A 17,423-nucleotide genomic window follows, 5' to 3' on the forward strand; every position below is an offset into this window, starting at 1 on the left:
TTGGTGTCATGTAAGTGTTTTTAGATCACAGTCATTCTGTGTCAGTTTAAATGCAATGTGAAGTTATAAGTTAACTAAAGTCTGCTAACATTAGCCTGCTAACGAAACATTGCAGGACACACGCTATTGTTCGCCGCGTACGCTTAATGGTGCTTAAGAACGGTGCGTTCTCATTGATGACTCCTTCGTGTGAACGTGAGTGGAGAGGGGTTTGGAAGTGTGTCGCTGAGGTGTTTGTTTTGGCTTAATGTTAAAAAACACACATTCTTCCCTTAAAGCTTTATCGATCATTATTTTAGTTTAGTATTCAATTTTAAAGTGATGGCCCTAAATCATCCTCATTATTCTCCTGTCTATCAACTAAGAATAAAAAGTCAGAGAAATATAATGAACAGATGGGAAACTTACTCCGTTCAGCCCAAGGATTCTTCCTGGGATTCCAGGTAGGCCTGGAGGACCTGGAGGTCCCTGGAGAAGGGAGAATAAAACAAAATAAGATGTTGACATACAGTGGGTGTTAGTGCTGAACTAGTTTACCTCGTTTAATTTATTTCAAGAGGAAGAGTTATTCAAACTGTAAAATAAAGGAAGCTCTACTAAAATTCAAGATGAAAACATCCTGCTCTCAAGGATTTGTTCAAAGCTCTACAGGTCCGATTTATTCGTCTCAAAGCGTCATATTTTTCCACCTTCGTCAGATTGCATCGTTTGAAATATTTATCGCATCAGAATGATGTTTGGGTTTGGCGCCAAGGCTCCGACCTTGTCACCCCTCACAGTTTCAATTTACATGCAGATAATTGAGGAGTGATGGGATGATGTCTTAAACCGCCCAGTCTGAACCTAAAGGTGGAGGCTGAGTGAGAGTGCAGCTCAGAGCTGGAAAGCTCACAGCCTAAATAGACGGCTAATTGGAGGGAGGGGTTGTCAGGTGATCGCTCCCCTTCTTATCTCCTCCTCTTACCTGCAGGCCCACAGAGTCTCCTTTATCACCTTTCCTCCCGGGCATACCAGGTCGACCCTGCACAAAAACAGAGAAGAAAACAAGTGTTTGTAATGTTGCAGAGACTTTGTCTGCAGTTGTGTGAAGTCTGACTCTTTGCCCACAGATATGATATCAATGATATCATAACGAGTCGCCACAAACAGGTACTCACAGAGCGACCGGGGAAGCCGTACTCTCCTTTCTGTCCAGGCGGTCCTATGGGGCCCTGAAATGAACAGAATCACAGCCATGTGTTCACAGTATGTCCATCCATAATATCAGATGTGAGTTTATAACAAACATTGGTGAACTTTCATGCTCTCTGTAAAATGAACTTACTATGAGTCCTGCATGTCCAGGATACCCCCGGTCTCCCTGTCAGATGACACAGAATCATGTGTGAGATTTAGATTCATTTCAGTCAGAAGTCGTACATTTGTTTCTCTGTGAAAATGGAGGAATCTCATCTTGTAAAAAAACACTTTAATGAGTCCCCATCGGTGCTCCAGATTGCTTCAAACATATCATGACATATCAGGGAGGAGGTTACTCAGGGAAATAAATAACTCAGGAAAGTATTCAGGATTATGATTATTTTTTACACACAACTCTCCATGGCATGGGGGAACAACATGTCGATGTCGCTGGTTGTTCAGCTGTATTGAATCTGAACAGCCACTGGTCTTCATGTTTTGTTGATGCATAAACAGGGGCGTGTTCAGAGTCGTGTTCTGGGTTGGCAAGCCCCCCTCTCATAGGCCACCCCAAAAATCCTCAATAAATGTTTTGGCTGTGGTGGGACCAGATGATGGTCGTTTCTTTGCATTTAAAAGAAGCATATTTTTATTTTTGGACATTTTACTTTTTTTGAAAATACTCGTTACACATCTATTTCATGTTGCAGGTCCAGAGGAGAGCAATGAGTCCGAGAAAAGCTCAAAAACAAAAGATGCATTTATTATAAATGTTTTCTGACAGCTACAGAATACAGTTCTATACTTACTTTAAATTGTGACTGAATGAATCGAAGAAGCCTTATAAGTTTGTTTGACTTTGAAAGTGAAGAGTTTGTGCACACAAACGTCATTCCACCCCTGCATACAGCTGTCTTCACACTGCAAGCCTTAATGCTCAGATCAGATTTTGTTTTGTTTTGTTTGGCTGCTCACATAACTTTTTAAAAGTGACGTGTATCAGACTCCACATATATGCCCAAATCTGATTTGAAAAGATCAGATTATTATGTGACTTGTGCTGTTCACTGTCAAATCTCAACGAAGCGCTGTAGGAGCAAAAAAAAACCGAACAAACAAGCTGGACTGAACTTTTTCCTAAAGTTTGAATGCAGCACAGTCAGGCCACCCCAGACAAAAGTCACACCCCTGTGCATTAAACCAACAAAGTTGGATGGAATATTTCTTCTTCCTGCTTTCCTACATCTCTTTATCAGAGCTGCATGTGTAGCCATCACATGTTGATGTATTGCACACAGACTTGTTCCTGTCGTCTAAAACTGAGTCAGTGTGTTGTGCAGGGAGGAGGAAGAGAACTGTAGCATGGAGGGACCACTGCCAAATTCATCACCCAACTCTGAAGGTTTCAGAGGTAACGATGAGACGCGCTGAGGGGTCAGATGGGTTTAAGGAGCCACTTTTCAGTTACCTTGTTGCCTTTGGGCCCTTGGGGGCCTCGTGGTGCTGATAAGAGGGATCCATCTGCAGCAATAGTCACCCCTGGCTCTCCCTTCTGTCCCTGTTAGTGTAAAAAAAATAAAAAAAATAAGATGTGCAGTGTGAACTGGAATTAAGGAAAAATATAATAAGTGTTCGACAAATGCAATTCATTAAGGATGAAACAAGATGTTGACAAAGTAAAAGTAGCTAAAGAGGTGAAAATGGACTAACGTGTATGTGTGTGTAGGTGTGTGTGTTGCGTTGCCAGGCAGAGAGCAGGAGGAACATGTTTGTGTGTGTGAAGCAGAGTGACAGAGAGCACAGGCTGATGTGATAGAAGAACAGCTGAGACGACCTTTCACCTCAAAGGTTGAACATTAAAGGAGAGAACGTTTTGACTAAAGGTATGGACTTAAATGTGACTTTCATTGACTGAAACTGGACGCTGCAGCCTACTCACACTTTAGTTAGGGGTAAAACAAAGACTGATCTCAAGTAAATAAAAACGGGTGCAGTGTGGTGTTCTTGTCTCGACTGTTACTCCTGAAATATTTGTAATATTTAATTTCTTCATCATAGCAGCATGATGTTTGTTACACTTCACATTCACTGCTGTGCTTGTCATCGACCCAGCTTCTAGCTCTCACCTTGAGCCCTGACGCCCCCTCTGCACCTGTAGGTCCAACATCCCCCTTTGGTCCCCTCGGGCCCTGGCAAGACAAGAAACAATAGTGAGGCAGAACTGCTGTTAGCAACATTTTAAAAGAATGCCATTAGGCCTTGTACATGTTGGGATTTAAAGAGTTGAAAGCATTTCCTTCAACAGATGCTGAAGTAAAAAGCTTCCCTGTGTGGTAACAAGATGAGAGCATCCTTTCGTGATCCTCAGAGGGGAATTTGAGATAATATCATTAACAGTGCTGTGGGTACCTACCCTGTTCAGCCCAAAGTCAGCGGAGCACAATTGGAAAAAAAAATGCACACACACATTTATAACATGTTCTGCTAATGAAGTCAATGAGAGTTACACATGCTCAGCTTAAGGTAGTGTTAGAATAATGTTCTTACAGGAAATCCAGCTCTGCCAGGCAAGCCTTCAGGGCCCTGCAACATGCAAACACAACACACTCAGGCAGACGCAGCACACAATCGTATACGCACACATGCAGGTCAGACCATGAAGTCAAATGCAAGTTTAAGCAGTAGAGCTGCATTCAGTATCTTGTCTTTACAGGCAGAGATGAGATGCTCAAACACAGCGTCATACAACAACAACAACATGATGCCTGGGCGGAGGTTATCTCCTTCCTCTGCAGATGTCTGTTTGCATTCATGCAGGTCTTCTTAAAACACATGGTCACATTGCATTGCCAGCTTCTTGCTACACACCATGGGCCCCGGGGGTCCTCTGATCTCTGTAAAGTTGAAGCTACCGTCTGTAACATTGAGGAGGAACTGCAAAAGATCATGCAAAAACAAAGTCAGGCCACAGTTATCACATTCAAGATTTTCCACGATATCCCAGGACAGCCAAATAACCACAACAATAAAACATGCAATACGTCCTTTCTAATTGGCCTGAAACTTATGTTTGGTAGTTCATTACTGTACAAACATCTTTATTCTGTTTTATTTGATGTTGCATAATGTTAGTGTGTTTTCATACTTCCTGCAGACTGATAGTTCCAGGAGGTCCTGGAGGCCCTGGAGGTCCTGGGATACTGAGTCCATCAACACCTCGATCACCCTTGAGGACATAAAATACAACACTTTAAGAAAGACGTAGAAGGGAAGGTGTATCCCAGTGTATCTTGTATACACGGCGCCATGTTGGAGTTTGAAATGACGGATAGCAACAGGGGAAAAAAACAAACAGCCAGACCAACCACACGATGATACCACCAATTATCTTTGAGTCTCAAAATCATGAAAATCCAATTGAATTGCTTGTCAGATTTTTCAGACTGCTGGTGATGCTACACTGAAGTGGCGTTTGCCATCAGCAGGTAGTCGGCCCTCACTGCACACAAAGTGGAGTCTTCAGTTTGTTAGATTTTTTTATCTGAACAGGTTCAATAAAACAGCCTTCATGTTTAGTGAATTTGTGTTAATCTGCTTTAGCGTCCCACTTTGATGTATTGTCACGCTGTGATGCTATTTTGAGATTGATTAAGGTTTCGGTGAGAGCTGTGTCCTTTGGTTTTGCAGTGGTTTACTTCAAGCAGGGCGGGGCCAAGTGTGGAAATAGACTTAGACAAAGCCTGGATGGAAATTAATGTTTGTGGCCGCTTGCTGTGATGATCTATTTTCTTTTTATGAAATTACCTGGGACTCCTTTACTTTGCTCTTTTGTGCGATGTCAGTTAATAAATTCACCACTTCATTTTTTTGCAAAGCTTCAGCCTCAAGAGCAATCTACTAAAAATACATTTTTACGAAGCACCAGTGCAGCACAGCCAGACTCAAATCCATTTTTGATGTAGAATTATAACCATTAATGTTACAAGTAGAAATGTTAAGCTGATGAATGTAAGGAGCCACATGTCGGCTCTTTAGCTGCCACATGCTTCTGCTAGTTTATTAGCTTTGATGCTAACCGCGCCTGTAATAATGGTATAAGTATTGTTTCTGTAGAAAATGAACCAGGCAGTGGTGTGAAGGAACCAAAACAGTGAAGCTGCAGCCAGAGAGCTAAACATGAACAAAGCTGAGGAAATCAGAACATACTTCAGAGAATTTAAAGTGGGCTGATTACTTGAACAAACGTCACATCGTCACTGCTTTCACCCTAATGATGATTAAACATGTGATAACATCCACAACATGAACATCATATGTGGAACAATCAGAGCAGACTTCATTCAACAGTTTGTCCCTTACCTTTGGTCCATGGCTGCCTTTTTCTCCTTTCGCCCCCTTTTTAGAAAGTAAAGAGAAAAACAACTAGTTAATGTGCTGCATGGTTATTAAATGGGGACTATGGTAGACGTTCAAATTATTTTATCTTGAACCTTAACATCACCAGCAGTACCTCAAGCGGCAAAGAGCACAGTGATGAAAGAAGACAGAGTAAAGTTCAGCATTGACCTCAACATGCACTTCTGCATAATCAGCTCACTTCTTACAACTGCTTTGCGACTTGCACCTAAAGGTCCTGACACAACAGGCAGAAGGAGATCTCTCAACCGGAAGGTCAGGGTTTGATGCCCAGCTCCTGCTGCCACATGTCCTTGGGCAAAACACTTAACCTGTAGTTGTTCCTGCTGCTTTGTCAACAGTTAATACTAATGGACACTTTACAGTCAGTGTGTGAATGTGTAGCTGTGACCTGCGGTGTGAATGCTTTGAGTAGTCTGAAGACAAGACAACTGTTATACAAGTCCATTTCCCATTTCACATCAGGATTGTGTGCTTTTTAAAGGTAGCTCATACAAACCTTCCTATCTGGTTAGTTAAGAAAAACCAAGTCATTGAAAAGACGTGTCGGGAAAATAACTTTTCAACAGTTGTCTGTTATGTGTTGATCTGCTGCTGGCGTTTTATCTGAATCTACATAAATTAAACTAATGTCATCAGAGTTCTACTTAGACTGCACCCCCCCCCCCCCCCCCCCCCCACCTGAAGAATAACCCTCCACTCATTACTGTTACACACTTGTTGCTTATAGTATGTATTCGTAGTATGTATGCTTAAAGGGTCCACATTATAAATACTTATGGGGATGCTAACATGATGATTTCTGTACAACCTACATTGTTGCATTTGCCACGTTCAGCACTTATTGTGAAATGCACAGCAAAGTTATCCCCTGACTCTCCAGAGCTGTCCACATCATGTATTCATTGAAAGCAATTGATGTAAAATAAATATTTTAACCATTTATAACATGTTGTAAAGTTAAGAATCATCAAAATGTTTGTCACTCAAATAAGACCAATACAACTCACTCTGGCACCTGGTAGTCCAGCAGGACCCTGAAAGCCTTGTGGTCCTGGATCTCCTGTCTCACCCTGCAATCACACACAGCAAAGGCAGAGTTCTTTCATATTTCATATATAATGATATATATTTTCTCTCTGTGGCAGCAAACCCTAAATCCTAAAGTCACCTCTATATTTAAGAACAGGGTAGAGACGACTGCACTTCTATAACGAAGACATTTAAAGCAGGTCTGCTTCAGAATGAGCTCACCTTGACAGAGAGCCCCGGAGCACCTGTGGCTCCATCGTCACCCTGCAGGAGATGAGAGAATATCTTAAACAACCAAGTGAGACGGTGCCATAGAAAATAAACTAAGTGGCAGTCTGCATACAGCTTTAACAACCACACGCCAGCGACCTTCTGCAGGCCAAACCCGAGCACCTTAAAAGATTACCTTAGGTCCCTGTGGTCCAGGTAGGCCAGGAGGTCCCTGGAGAAACAAAACAGGAAACAGTCTCTATATTTGATGTCATACGTACAGTGAGTCCACCTTAAATCACACACACTCTGCTGCTACCTGTGGGCCTCTGACTCCAGCGCCAATCAGCATGTCACTCTTCCCAGATCCCTCTAAATCCTGAAAACCAAGCCCAGTCTGGTGTTACACATGAAACTGAACCTGTCATCTCCATCATGACCGACTATAAGAGGAGATCCCTGTGGGTTTGTTAACAGCATTAGTATGTGTGTGTGTTGGTCATGGAAGTTGCATCACCTCTACAAAGAATTTGGTTCCTGGAGGTCCAGGGGGGCCAGGCAGCCCCGGGGAACCTGAAGGGCCCCTCTGCCCCTGTGGACCACTTGGCCCTGGTGGCCCTGGTAGTCCTGCTGGTCCGACAGACCCACATTCACCCTGCAGAGATGAAGAGAAAGGGAACTCTTATGCTCATAGGTTGCCTTGGTAACACTGATTTGTCCTTGTTGTGAAGTGAAAAAGTATAGACGGTATATAAATAAGGTCAAAACATCTCAGATCGAAACCAAACAAAGCCAGCGACTAACATGACCGTGGACTGTATAAAACATGGACGTCGCAGGGATGTAACCTGCCAATCGATGGCGCTCGTTGAACTGAAAATGACTGAAACTGAAATGAATAACTTAAGATCAATCCAGAAACATGACAGGACGTGGAGCTACAACACCCCCCCACAGTCAAATCAGTCAGGCTCCTAACTTTGCGTAACTCTTATCACTATTATAATCAAAACGTAGAGTGTGTGCCGATAAAGACATGAGCTACACAGCCTGAAATCCTGTCTGTTAACATGGAGGGGGCAGGGTTTATGTTTTCTATGTTCTTTAATAATGACATTACCTTTGGTCCCGATTGCCCAGGCAACCCTTGGTCACCCTGAGGAAGAGAGAAGCATCAGACCACTATCAATAGAAACAGTTCAAACATGATTTAAGATATTTTCAACCTGATGACGTGTTAATGAAGCATCTCAATAGGAAACTGTTTCCATCTTTTTCCTGCTTGCTTCTGTCAAGCCATAAATGTTCTTCACTATTACCTCCGATCTACAGACTTCCTACAGTATCAAGATGTGCTTGTAACCAATCTAATGTGCCAACATCTTGAGCTCCCAGTAAAGGACATCTGGTCCATCTCAATGACCTACCTTCCCTCCTGCAGCTCCTGGCAGACCTGGACTCCCATTTTCTCCTGCTAGACCCTGAACGAACGGATACAGACACAAGTGGAAGTATACAAATGAAAGTTACGTTACAGAACATGTGCTGGTTGGTAAAGCAGATGCTTAGCTGTTCCTCTCTTCAGAGGGGACAGTCAGCTTATTTAAAGGAATAGTCAGACGTGTTGAATCTGTCATTGGCGAGCTTGAAGTGATCAGATCATCCTTCACTGTCACTATCAGGATTTGGAATAGACATAAAATAGCTAAATTTGACAAATGTCACAGTCACAGTGCAACTAATGATACGTGCTTGATCGTGGTGGATTAATATCGGGTCTCTGTAAATATTATCACAAAAATACGGTCTCTGACTTTATACCATAGGAATGGCTGTAATTCATCGAGTTGCTTTTCCATTTATTTTCCATTCAGCTCCTTTGGCTCTAAATGTTGTTGACGTTTTTACCGTCTGTCAGTGTCTCTCCTGATAGAGAGATGTACTTTATTCCTCCCGAGGGAAATGTTTAATGTTGCAACATGTTTTTGTAAATGAAGGTTCTGCTGCCTTTTTCACTAGCAGCAGCTTTTGGTAAACAAGTCTGGTTAAAGATCTATTTTTCTGAAGTCCATAGAGGTACTTTTTGATGCCATCCGTCATTAAAATAACAGAGATTGTTTGAGGTTAGATTGCCATGCCCTAGTGATGCATTAGCTGTTCAGCCCAAAACCTGCTGTAAAAACAGGCTTTTTGAATGGATGTGTCTGTGACTCTCTGGGCTTCTGCAGACAGCCTCAAGTGGACACTCGTGGAACTGCACCTTTTTTTAACACCAGAGGTTTCCTCTTAGTCTAAACCTCTCTCTCCACTCTTTATGTCTTGAGATATCATTTGCTATAAATTGGTGCTTGTATAAAGATTGATCAATTATAGCAATTTCAGTGTGCAAAGGATGAATGATTTTCCTAAACCCACTTCATTTCAGTGATATTACAGCTGTTTAGCTGTTAAGACGCATACTCTGAAATCAAGGCTTAGTTAGTCAAGTAACAGTATATTTTATGATAGGGGATGATTCAAGTCTAAAAGAAACTACTGACATGATAAACACATGTTTTTATATTTTTAGTCCAGTGTATTATTTTGAGGCTGGTTGGAGTTTTCATTGTGTCCTGAAAGGCGAACTCATTCAGCTGATCAGGGACGTGTTTCTGAAAGAAGGTTGGAAACTCTCCGTTTTTGGTTTCACATCAGCGGATTTGAGTTCGTTAAATCAACTCTGAGTAAGTTCACTCACTCTGCACCATGAGGACAAAAAGCCAACATTAATGGAGCACTGATACTACCAGTCACCATGGCAACAGGTGACAAAAAAGAGCTCCTCATACTTTAATATAGCCCACAACTTCATGCAGACATGGGGCGGACATGAACATGTTTTAAGAAGGAAAAAGAAGTAATACTGCTGCAGCGCAAAGGAGAGAGAGAGAAGTGTAACGGGCTTGAGTGACCCCTCTCTCAGGTTTGAGTGACCTCCTCTGATGAAACAGAAAACTTAGAGTTTCCCTCATTTCAGAGTTAACTGAGTTTGTACAAAAGCTTATTTCAGAAGCCCCAGGCTGCTAATTAATCTTGACTATAGAGGCAAGATAATAAATTTACTGTTTTGAAATCAATGTTAAGTTGCTTTAGTTGACAAGCTATCATGATCATGGTAAGTTGAACAACATCACTCGGCTATAAACCCCGTTTATGGCAGGTGACGGCTGCTAATATCCAACCCTGCAGTGAAGCAGCCTGTACTCTTCTTATTTTTGAAACACAGAACTTTCTTTTGATGTTTGATAAAATGAGCACAGTTCACATAGTTCAAGTTTGAGAAATACTTCAGCATGCCTCGACACTTTACCTCAACATCAGCATATAGGCGGCAATTCACAATAAAAGTAAGAGATGAGTTAAAAGGCAGAATTCTCCATTCACCATGTTGTATGAAAAAGATAAATGGCGCTTAAATGAAGCTTACTCAGCAAGTTTGAAGTTCTTTTACTGAAGCATGAAAATAAACCCTGTGTCATGGTAATAAATATAAGAGTTAAACCCAAGCTTGTCAGCAGTAACACTGGCTGCCAGAGGGATTATAAAAGAAGCAAACTAAGCTGTGATACCGTCCACAGACGCGTGTTGTGTCAGAGCAGAGTCAGCCATGTTAGATTAATCCATCAAGCTGCAGGCAGGCAGGCCATTGAGACAACATGGTAGGAGATAATAAACAGTCATTGGCCTGAGTAATGGGGCTATGTGTTAGAATAAATGTTTATCACAGGTAACTGTTTGAAAAAAAGATCAAATTACAACTGATATCAAGACAATTTATCTCTCAGATTAAGATTTTAAATGAGTAGACACTATGACAGTGTCGCTCCCTCAGTACTCAGGCTTTTTACTGTAGTTCTGCCTTTTATTGTTTGCCCGTTCGCCGAGCAAACAACAGTGATATACCTCGCCTGAACCCCAAGCAGACCCAAAGTCAAGCCCAGAACCAGATGCAAAACTGGGATCAGGACTGAGACCAGAACTGAAACCAGAGCCGAGGTCAGAGGACGACCCCGAGCTCAGGTCTGAACCATCGGGCCCAGAACCACTAAACCAATCCTCAAACATCTGAAACAGAGTGGAGAAGGGAGAGGAGCAGGAGGAAAAGAAGAACAAGGAGGGGGCGGAGGAATTGATGAGGAGAGATGGAAGGAGAAGGAGGAGAAATCGAGGGTGAAAAATAAGAGAAAAGATAACGGAGGAAGATGGAGGATAAAAGACAGTTATAATCTGTGACACACACACACACAAAAGATCACTACAACATTAATTACTGATTACTAACACAAACTGGACTTTAACCAAGAATAAAAAGAGACTTAGAGAAATCTAAAAAGAAATGTGTGGTTTCATTACAGACTTCAAAGTGGAAAGGAGGAAGACAATGACAAAGAGAAGAATTCAGAAACACAAGTAGTCACCTTTGAAATCACACACAAGGACTAATGCTGTGCTAGTTATTCAGTCAATGATAATCATGACCAGGCTGATATTCAGCAACCTGAGGAATGACCTTTGGGTGTAAAACTCACCGGTAGTCCTGGTTGTCCTGGGAGACCCTCTCTGCCAGGTGGACCAGGGGGTCCAGCATGCCCTGGAAAGAGGCCTTCAGCTGTGCCAGAGGATGACAGGTTGGGTCCAGGAGGACCTGGAGGTCCTGGAGGCCCAGGTAGACCAGGAGGGCCCTGTTGAAAAAAATATAGTGTTTTATCATTGTTTAAAGAAACAACCAGGTCTCTTAGATCTCTCCCTGCAGCCTTTACTTACCCTGACGAGTTCAGTGTCACTTTCCAGGTCTTCAAAGCCAGAGCCCAGGGCGTCTGCTCCATACTGTAACACAGATTAACACAGGGCAACACAAACACTCAGGGGCGGATTAACGCTGAATGAATTGCGACCAGTAATAGCTGCACACCATTCCTTCTTGAGGTCTAAGACACAAAAGCATTTTGTTCATGATATTCATCGATGGTTTGAGAAAGTTATTCTGCCTCGTGCAGATTGCTCTTGTTTCGTGTCTGAATGTGGATAGAGGTTATCTGCACCTTTACTCTACACAGAGCTGCTCTCCCATGCTGTCATAGTGCTCTGTTCAATTAATCCAAAGTGAGGACAACTCAGAGAAAAAACAACGCATGTTGTAAGAGCTCTTGACTGCTTGGAAAGTCGCACGGATTCAACCCCTGATTATATCAATAACAGTCATGCTAAAGTTACAGATTATATGTCTTCAAGTCGTGCAGAATTGTTTTCCTTATTACTTGAAAGTTTGGTGATACTGTGGCGCAGTTACCACCAACTCTCAGCTCTAACTCGATGTGGCTTTTTGTGATGAGGTAAGACATAAAAAAAAAATTTAGAAGTAGTGGAGGAAGCTACAGTCCGGGCGATGCTGATTTACAGTAATGACATTATTTGCTTTGATATCAAAGCTGTGTGTAGTTTAACAAAATGACACCATCAGCAAAAGAGCAGAGAAGAACACCCTGGTGGACAGAAAACGCAACGCTGACGTTTGATCGCACGCACGGAGAAAAGCTGCTCAGTCCGTTAGGGAGTCAGGCTTTTAAATGTTCTTCACATTTTCATAACGACATGCTGGTCTCTACGAACACGAACAGAACCCAACGTAAAACTCACAGGTACACTACGTGATCTGGGGGGTCCAGGAGGCCCAGGGAGGCCAGGAGGGCCTGGCATACCGACTCCTCGGTCTCCCTGCAGAGCAGAAACAGGAGTTATCTGACGTGTGCAGTTTAATTGGTGGCATACAGTGACACTGTCGTAAAGCACTTTAAAAGAAGGCTAGCCGTACCTTGTCTCCTTTAGCTCCAACATCTCCATCCAGTCCTGGAGACCCCTTAGGTCCTCTCTGACCCTGGACAGAAAAACACAGAGTTCATGTGATCTGAAGCAGAATGAAGAAGACCTGAATGGATGAATGACTTACTGGATCTCCTTTATCGCCCTTGCTTCCCTGTAAAGTGAGACAGAGTCAGGATTACATTTTATGAACTCACGTACGAAATGCTGGCAACATGAGTCTCTTTAGCCCACGCACCTGCTGTCCCACCCGCCCTGGCACTCCAGGGGATCCAGGAAGTCCTGGCGGTCCTTGGGTCCCTCTTGGACCAGGATGAACTTGTCTAGTTGGAAGGGTGGGGCCTGGGGGACCGGGTGGACCAGGTTGGCCTCTGGGTCCAGGATCTCCGGGTGCTCCTTTGAACCCATGCCTGACATGAGCCTGGAAATTCGACATTTAACAACAACACGTGTTGGTGCAGAATGTTCCAGATGTATTGTAAAAGAAAAGACAACTACTTACTTCTCCTGATCGTTCTCCTGGCTCCTCTGCCCGGTGTGGTCCTGTACACAGGATATGACATCGTCAATGAGGTGAAACTAACACAAACCCTCAGACAAACTTCCTTCTCCCCTATGCACACATTCACAACCACTCAAGTCGACGCCAGCCTCCAGGAAACTCAAACTCAAAAAAAAACAGGAAAGCAAAGAGATGAGACTCGAATCCTGCTTGCACACTGGATCAGACCAGCCTGTGTCTATATCCGTCCTTACCCTCTCAAGAATGTCTCAGAGGACAATGGTAGAAAAAAAAAAGAAGCAAAAGATATAGATCTTCTCTCGAAATCATATTTTTACCCTAAGGTAGTAATTATCATTGTTTATGATGACACCCAGTACAATGGCTTTGGAAAGCCCACCCAGGGGTACTGTGGTGGTGAAATCCCCCCACAGTCTTTACAGTCAAACATTTAACCAATTTGTTTGAAGAATTGTGTTGGGTCTGTGGATACTAGTGAGCGATACCTAAAATGGTTCAGACTAAAACTCAAAGCACGTCCAAGAAGGTTTCATGTTTTACCTTTGTTCATGGTGTACTGCAGTAAATATATCAAATATGTTACATAAACATATCTTTGCATTGTCAACCAGCTCGTATATTCAATATTTACAGTGTCACAAAAACTGCTCGGTGTAGTTTTGTTCTTATCTTCTATAGTTATTTTGATGGGACAGTCTCTCAGTCCAGTGAATCAGACGCTTGAGGCTTGGAGGACATCAGTCAGACGAGACTGTATCTGTGATAAAGGCTTTTATTTCTACAGTCTGCTGTAGTCGTGTTAAACAGGCTTCAGAGCTTCAACATCTACCTGACGCCTACATCTGACTAAAGTGTGAAATGCTGCAGATATGGATGCAGCAACAAACTGTAAAATGTAAAATCTGAATTTCACCAAATAAATCAAATGATCATTGTACATTAGGGTTTATTCTGACCTCGTCTAAACATCTCGTCAGTGGCCTCTGTGGGGGTCTGTTGACCTGAGTACTCCTCCAGCTCCACCTCTGGAGCCTCAGTGGGCGGAGCTCTGACTGGAAGGCTTTCCTGAGAGAGGAGAAGAAAAAGAAGAAGGTCACGCAAAAACATGAATTCTCTTTATGAAGGTCAGGATATCAATGTGGCCGTAACTCGACGTGTTTGTGACCACGTTAGTCAACCCTGGAAAAGTTTCTTATGAAGATTTTTAATCACAAGTTTCTTTCCTTGTTAAAAAAAAAGTGGTAGATCTGAAAGTGAAGTTAGGTTAAGTACTTTTCTTCAAACCGATGCTTGCAGGACTTGCAATGTTTTCACTCTTAGGGCCTGATTTACTAAACGTTTACGTGTATTAAAACGTGTGCAAACTTGATGCCACCAGCAAAAAATGTGCTATCTGATCTACTAACAGCGTGCAGTGAGGATTGCGTCTTTCATATGAGCAAAACAGCTCGTATTGTCCAAATAGTACGTTTGCCTTAATGAATATGCAAAACGAGGCGTTTCTGCCTCAGCGTGCAAAATACTGGGAGGAGAAAATGTAAAGAAGTTAAGTTAGTACACGCAATGTGATTTACCAAGACGGGCAAAAATTGCGGTGGTTGTGACGGTGTCTGAATTTAACACCTTTGAAAAGAACGTGCTAATCCAAGAGCCCCAGTGTTACACACTGCAGGCTGCAGTTAGGAGGAGACATAGGCTCAATAAAAGACGTGTTAACATGTTTAAATGACAGGAAAATAAATGGTATGCATTTATTTTGTATCTTGCTTCAATAATAGTTTAAAAGAAATGATTAAACTGTGAACATTCACAGGGTCTGCATTCTAAAGAATTTCAACATTGACACTTATGTTGTCCTATTTCCCTCTTCTCGCCGACATCACATTTTAAACTGGGTATTTCCTTTTCTCGGGTTACGCATCTCTGGTGCGCTCCGGAGCGCGCTCGTCTCTTCACTCTACAGCCCCCTCCCCTGCTGCTGCGCTGTGGGACGCTTGAATGGGGGGCTCACCATGCTTCTACCCCCAACTTCAGTACCTGTTGCCAGACACAGAGCTGACCAGCTTCTGGTGCGTAACGATGGCACGAGTGGCACACACACTGTGCACAAGTGCCACAGAGGACTCGCACCTCCTGCGCAATGTATAACAATTCATTCAAAAGAGGAAGGAAAGAAGATAGATAGATATATACATAGATAGATAGATAGATACTTTATTGATCCCGAGGGAAATTCAAGTTTCAAGAAAAGAGAGGCCGTGTTTAATACCGAGGTTTTCTTATAAGCCACTTTTTCCTTTTGTTATATTCACATTTATCTGCTATTACTTGAAAATACTGGACGTTCATTTGCCTCTCACTAATACCTATTGTGCGCCTGCAGTCGTCCAGCTTTCCGTCCAAACTCTCTGTGACGTAAACCAGTAGAACACGTTAAAGCCTGACAGAAATACTACCGCCTCCACAAGGTTTGCACCTGACGTCATTCACGCAAATGTTCTTAGTAAATCACCCGCAAAACGCCCACAAGCCAAAGGTGCAAATGAACACGCAATTTAGTACTCTTTAATTGAGATCTTAGTAAATCAGGCCCTTAGGGTTAGAATTAGATAGTTCATATTCTTAAAGAGCACATATTAAAGAAGTGAAACATGTAAACTTTGTGACGGGATCTGAGAGGAAATATCAATAACTTAAGCAGTCAGAGAAATGTCGACTCTGTCGCTGATGACCCTCTTCAATGTAGAAAGATAAAAAGAGCCTCTTATGTCCGGCAGCAGTTCATCAGCTTCAGAGTCTCCTTTTGAAGCCTCAGAGTAAATGCTGCTGGTGGGATGTTTGGGGTCAGACTGACTTCCTGGTTGTGGGAATGACCGACAGCAGTGAAACAGAGAGGAAACAAACATGAACAAACTTGTGTAAACAAGGAGAGATGTTTTAGAGTCCTGATGATAGGAGGGCGAGCACATCATTTAGGGCAGCAGATACTATAACATACGTACACACACACACACACATGCACACTCCCAAACACACTCACACACCCTAACACACAAAATGATTAGAGGATTTCTTTCAGGATCAGTGAACAGTCTCAGAAGGCCTTTTCAAACACCTTGTGACATATTTTGTTTAACGTCATTACTGGTAATAATTCAAACCTGCAGGTCATTGTTGTACACTCATATGGAGATCCCAGACTTTCCAAAGAAAGATATTTCACGCTGTCACAGACGTGGCGTGCTTCTATTTGATAAAACGACGCAGCAAACGTCAAGCCATCCTACCTTGGCCGTGTGGACTTTCCTCTCCCTGTTGTTGCTCTTCATGATTTCCTCCTCGGACTCTCTGTCATCCAGAGCATCATCTCCACTGGTGTACCCCGAGGCCTTCATCAAATGTCACAGCATGTGATGGTTTGAGAAAAAAGCAAGAAACATGTTTTCCAATTTATGATGCAGTGTCAAAACTTTTTCACAGTTGAAGACCTTTTTTTTTTCTTTTTTTTTAACAATATAACTAAAGTCAAGTACTTCGTTTTTATTTTTTTTCCTCTTTTGTTATCCAGAAGAAATTTCAATTTTATCTCATGCTCCTAAAGATGGCACCAAAGTGCTAAATTTATCAGTGACGTTCTTTAACCACAAGAGGGTGCTGTTGATCAAAGTGTGCTTTATTATCATAGAAAGCAATACCAGCGGAAGCTCGTGTGTGAGTGTTTCTTACATAAGGGTCGTCGTCTTCACACTGCTCCTCCGCTGCTCTGGGGTCGTCCTTTATCACCAGCTGCTGGATGGATCCCTGCACAGAGAGAGATTCAAGGTTAAAGATAGTTTAGTCTTAAGATGTCTGAAGAGACCTGGATGTGTATATATATTTGGATTAAGCTTCACTGACTGTTCATCAGTAATAGAAAATAAAAGCAGCAGTAACAGAATGCAGAATCTGCATTTAGAAAAGGCTTGGAAATACCAATTCTTAAAATTAATGCTTACAATTATTTCTTTTTTCTTTTTCATTTGTTGGAGTTTCAAGGTCATCAGCGTCATCTTTAACAGTCGAAACATTTTCTAATGAAGGCGTTGATACTAACCATATTGTAGTGACCAATATTAACAAATCCAATAATGTTTAGAAAAGTCACTTGAGTTATGAATGCTCAGCTCAAAGAAATATAACCAGTCCGTTGATATAATTTCGGATA

The 17,423-nt window shown here is 42.3% G+C and overlaps 1 protein-coding gene across 4 annotated transcripts in view; it reads right to left on the reverse strand.

The window, feature by feature from the left end:
* col15a1b (collagen, type XV, alpha 1b) overlaps positions 1–17,423 on the reverse strand; it is a 63,711-nt gene that overhangs the window by 12,288 nt on the left and 34,000 nt on the right. For 3 of the 4 annotated variants that reach the window (XM_079347777.1, XM_079347776.1, XM_079347774.1), the window contains 27 exons: positions 16,946–17,020; positions 16,507–16,608; positions 14,176–14,284; positions 13,199–13,239; positions 12,935–13,117; positions 12,824–12,850; positions 12,689–12,751; positions 12,514–12,591; positions 11,641–11,703; positions 11,406–11,558; positions 8,265–8,318; positions 7,958–7,993; positions 7,355–7,492; positions 7,157–7,216; positions 7,034–7,069; positions 6,850–6,891; positions 6,606–6,668; positions 5,539–5,574; positions 4,325–4,405; positions 4,048–4,113; positions 3,727–3,762; positions 3,306–3,368; positions 2,648–2,737; positions 1,325–1,360; positions 1,158–1,211; positions 965–1,021; positions 409–468 (listed from right to left, as the gene is read on the reverse strand). In XM_079347777.1, coding sequence (XP_079203903.1) covers positions 409–468; positions 965–1,021; positions 1,158–1,211; positions 1,325–1,360; positions 2,648–2,737; positions 3,306–3,368; positions 3,727–3,762; positions 4,048–4,113; positions 4,325–4,405; positions 5,539–5,574; positions 6,606–6,668; positions 6,850–6,891; positions 7,034–7,069; positions 7,157–7,216; positions 7,355–7,492; positions 7,958–7,993; positions 8,265–8,318; positions 11,406–11,558; positions 11,641–11,703; positions 12,514–12,591; positions 12,689–12,751; positions 12,824–12,850; positions 12,935–13,117; positions 13,199–13,239; positions 14,176–14,284; positions 16,507–16,608; positions 16,946–17,020 — 1,902 coding nt within the window. The remainder of the gene's footprint in view (positions 1–408; positions 469–964; positions 1,022–1,157; positions 1,212–1,324; positions 1,361–2,647; positions 2,738–3,305; positions 3,369–3,726; positions 3,763–4,047; positions 4,114–4,324; positions 4,406–5,538; positions 5,575–6,605; positions 6,669–6,849; positions 6,892–7,033; positions 7,070–7,156; positions 7,217–7,354; positions 7,493–7,957; positions 7,994–8,264; positions 8,319–11,405; positions 11,559–11,640; positions 11,704–12,513; positions 12,592–12,688; positions 12,752–12,823; positions 12,851–12,934; positions 13,118–13,198; positions 13,240–14,175; positions 14,285–16,506; positions 16,609–16,945; positions 17,021–17,423) is intronic. The other variant, XM_079347775.1, reaches the window with a different exon arrangement.

The sequence above is a fragment of the Symphodus melops genome (genome assembly GCF_947650265.1).
Source record: "Symphodus melops genome assembly, chromosome: 7".
Lineage (NCBI taxonomy): Eukaryota > Metazoa > Chordata > Actinopteri > Labriformes > Labridae > Symphodus > Symphodus melops.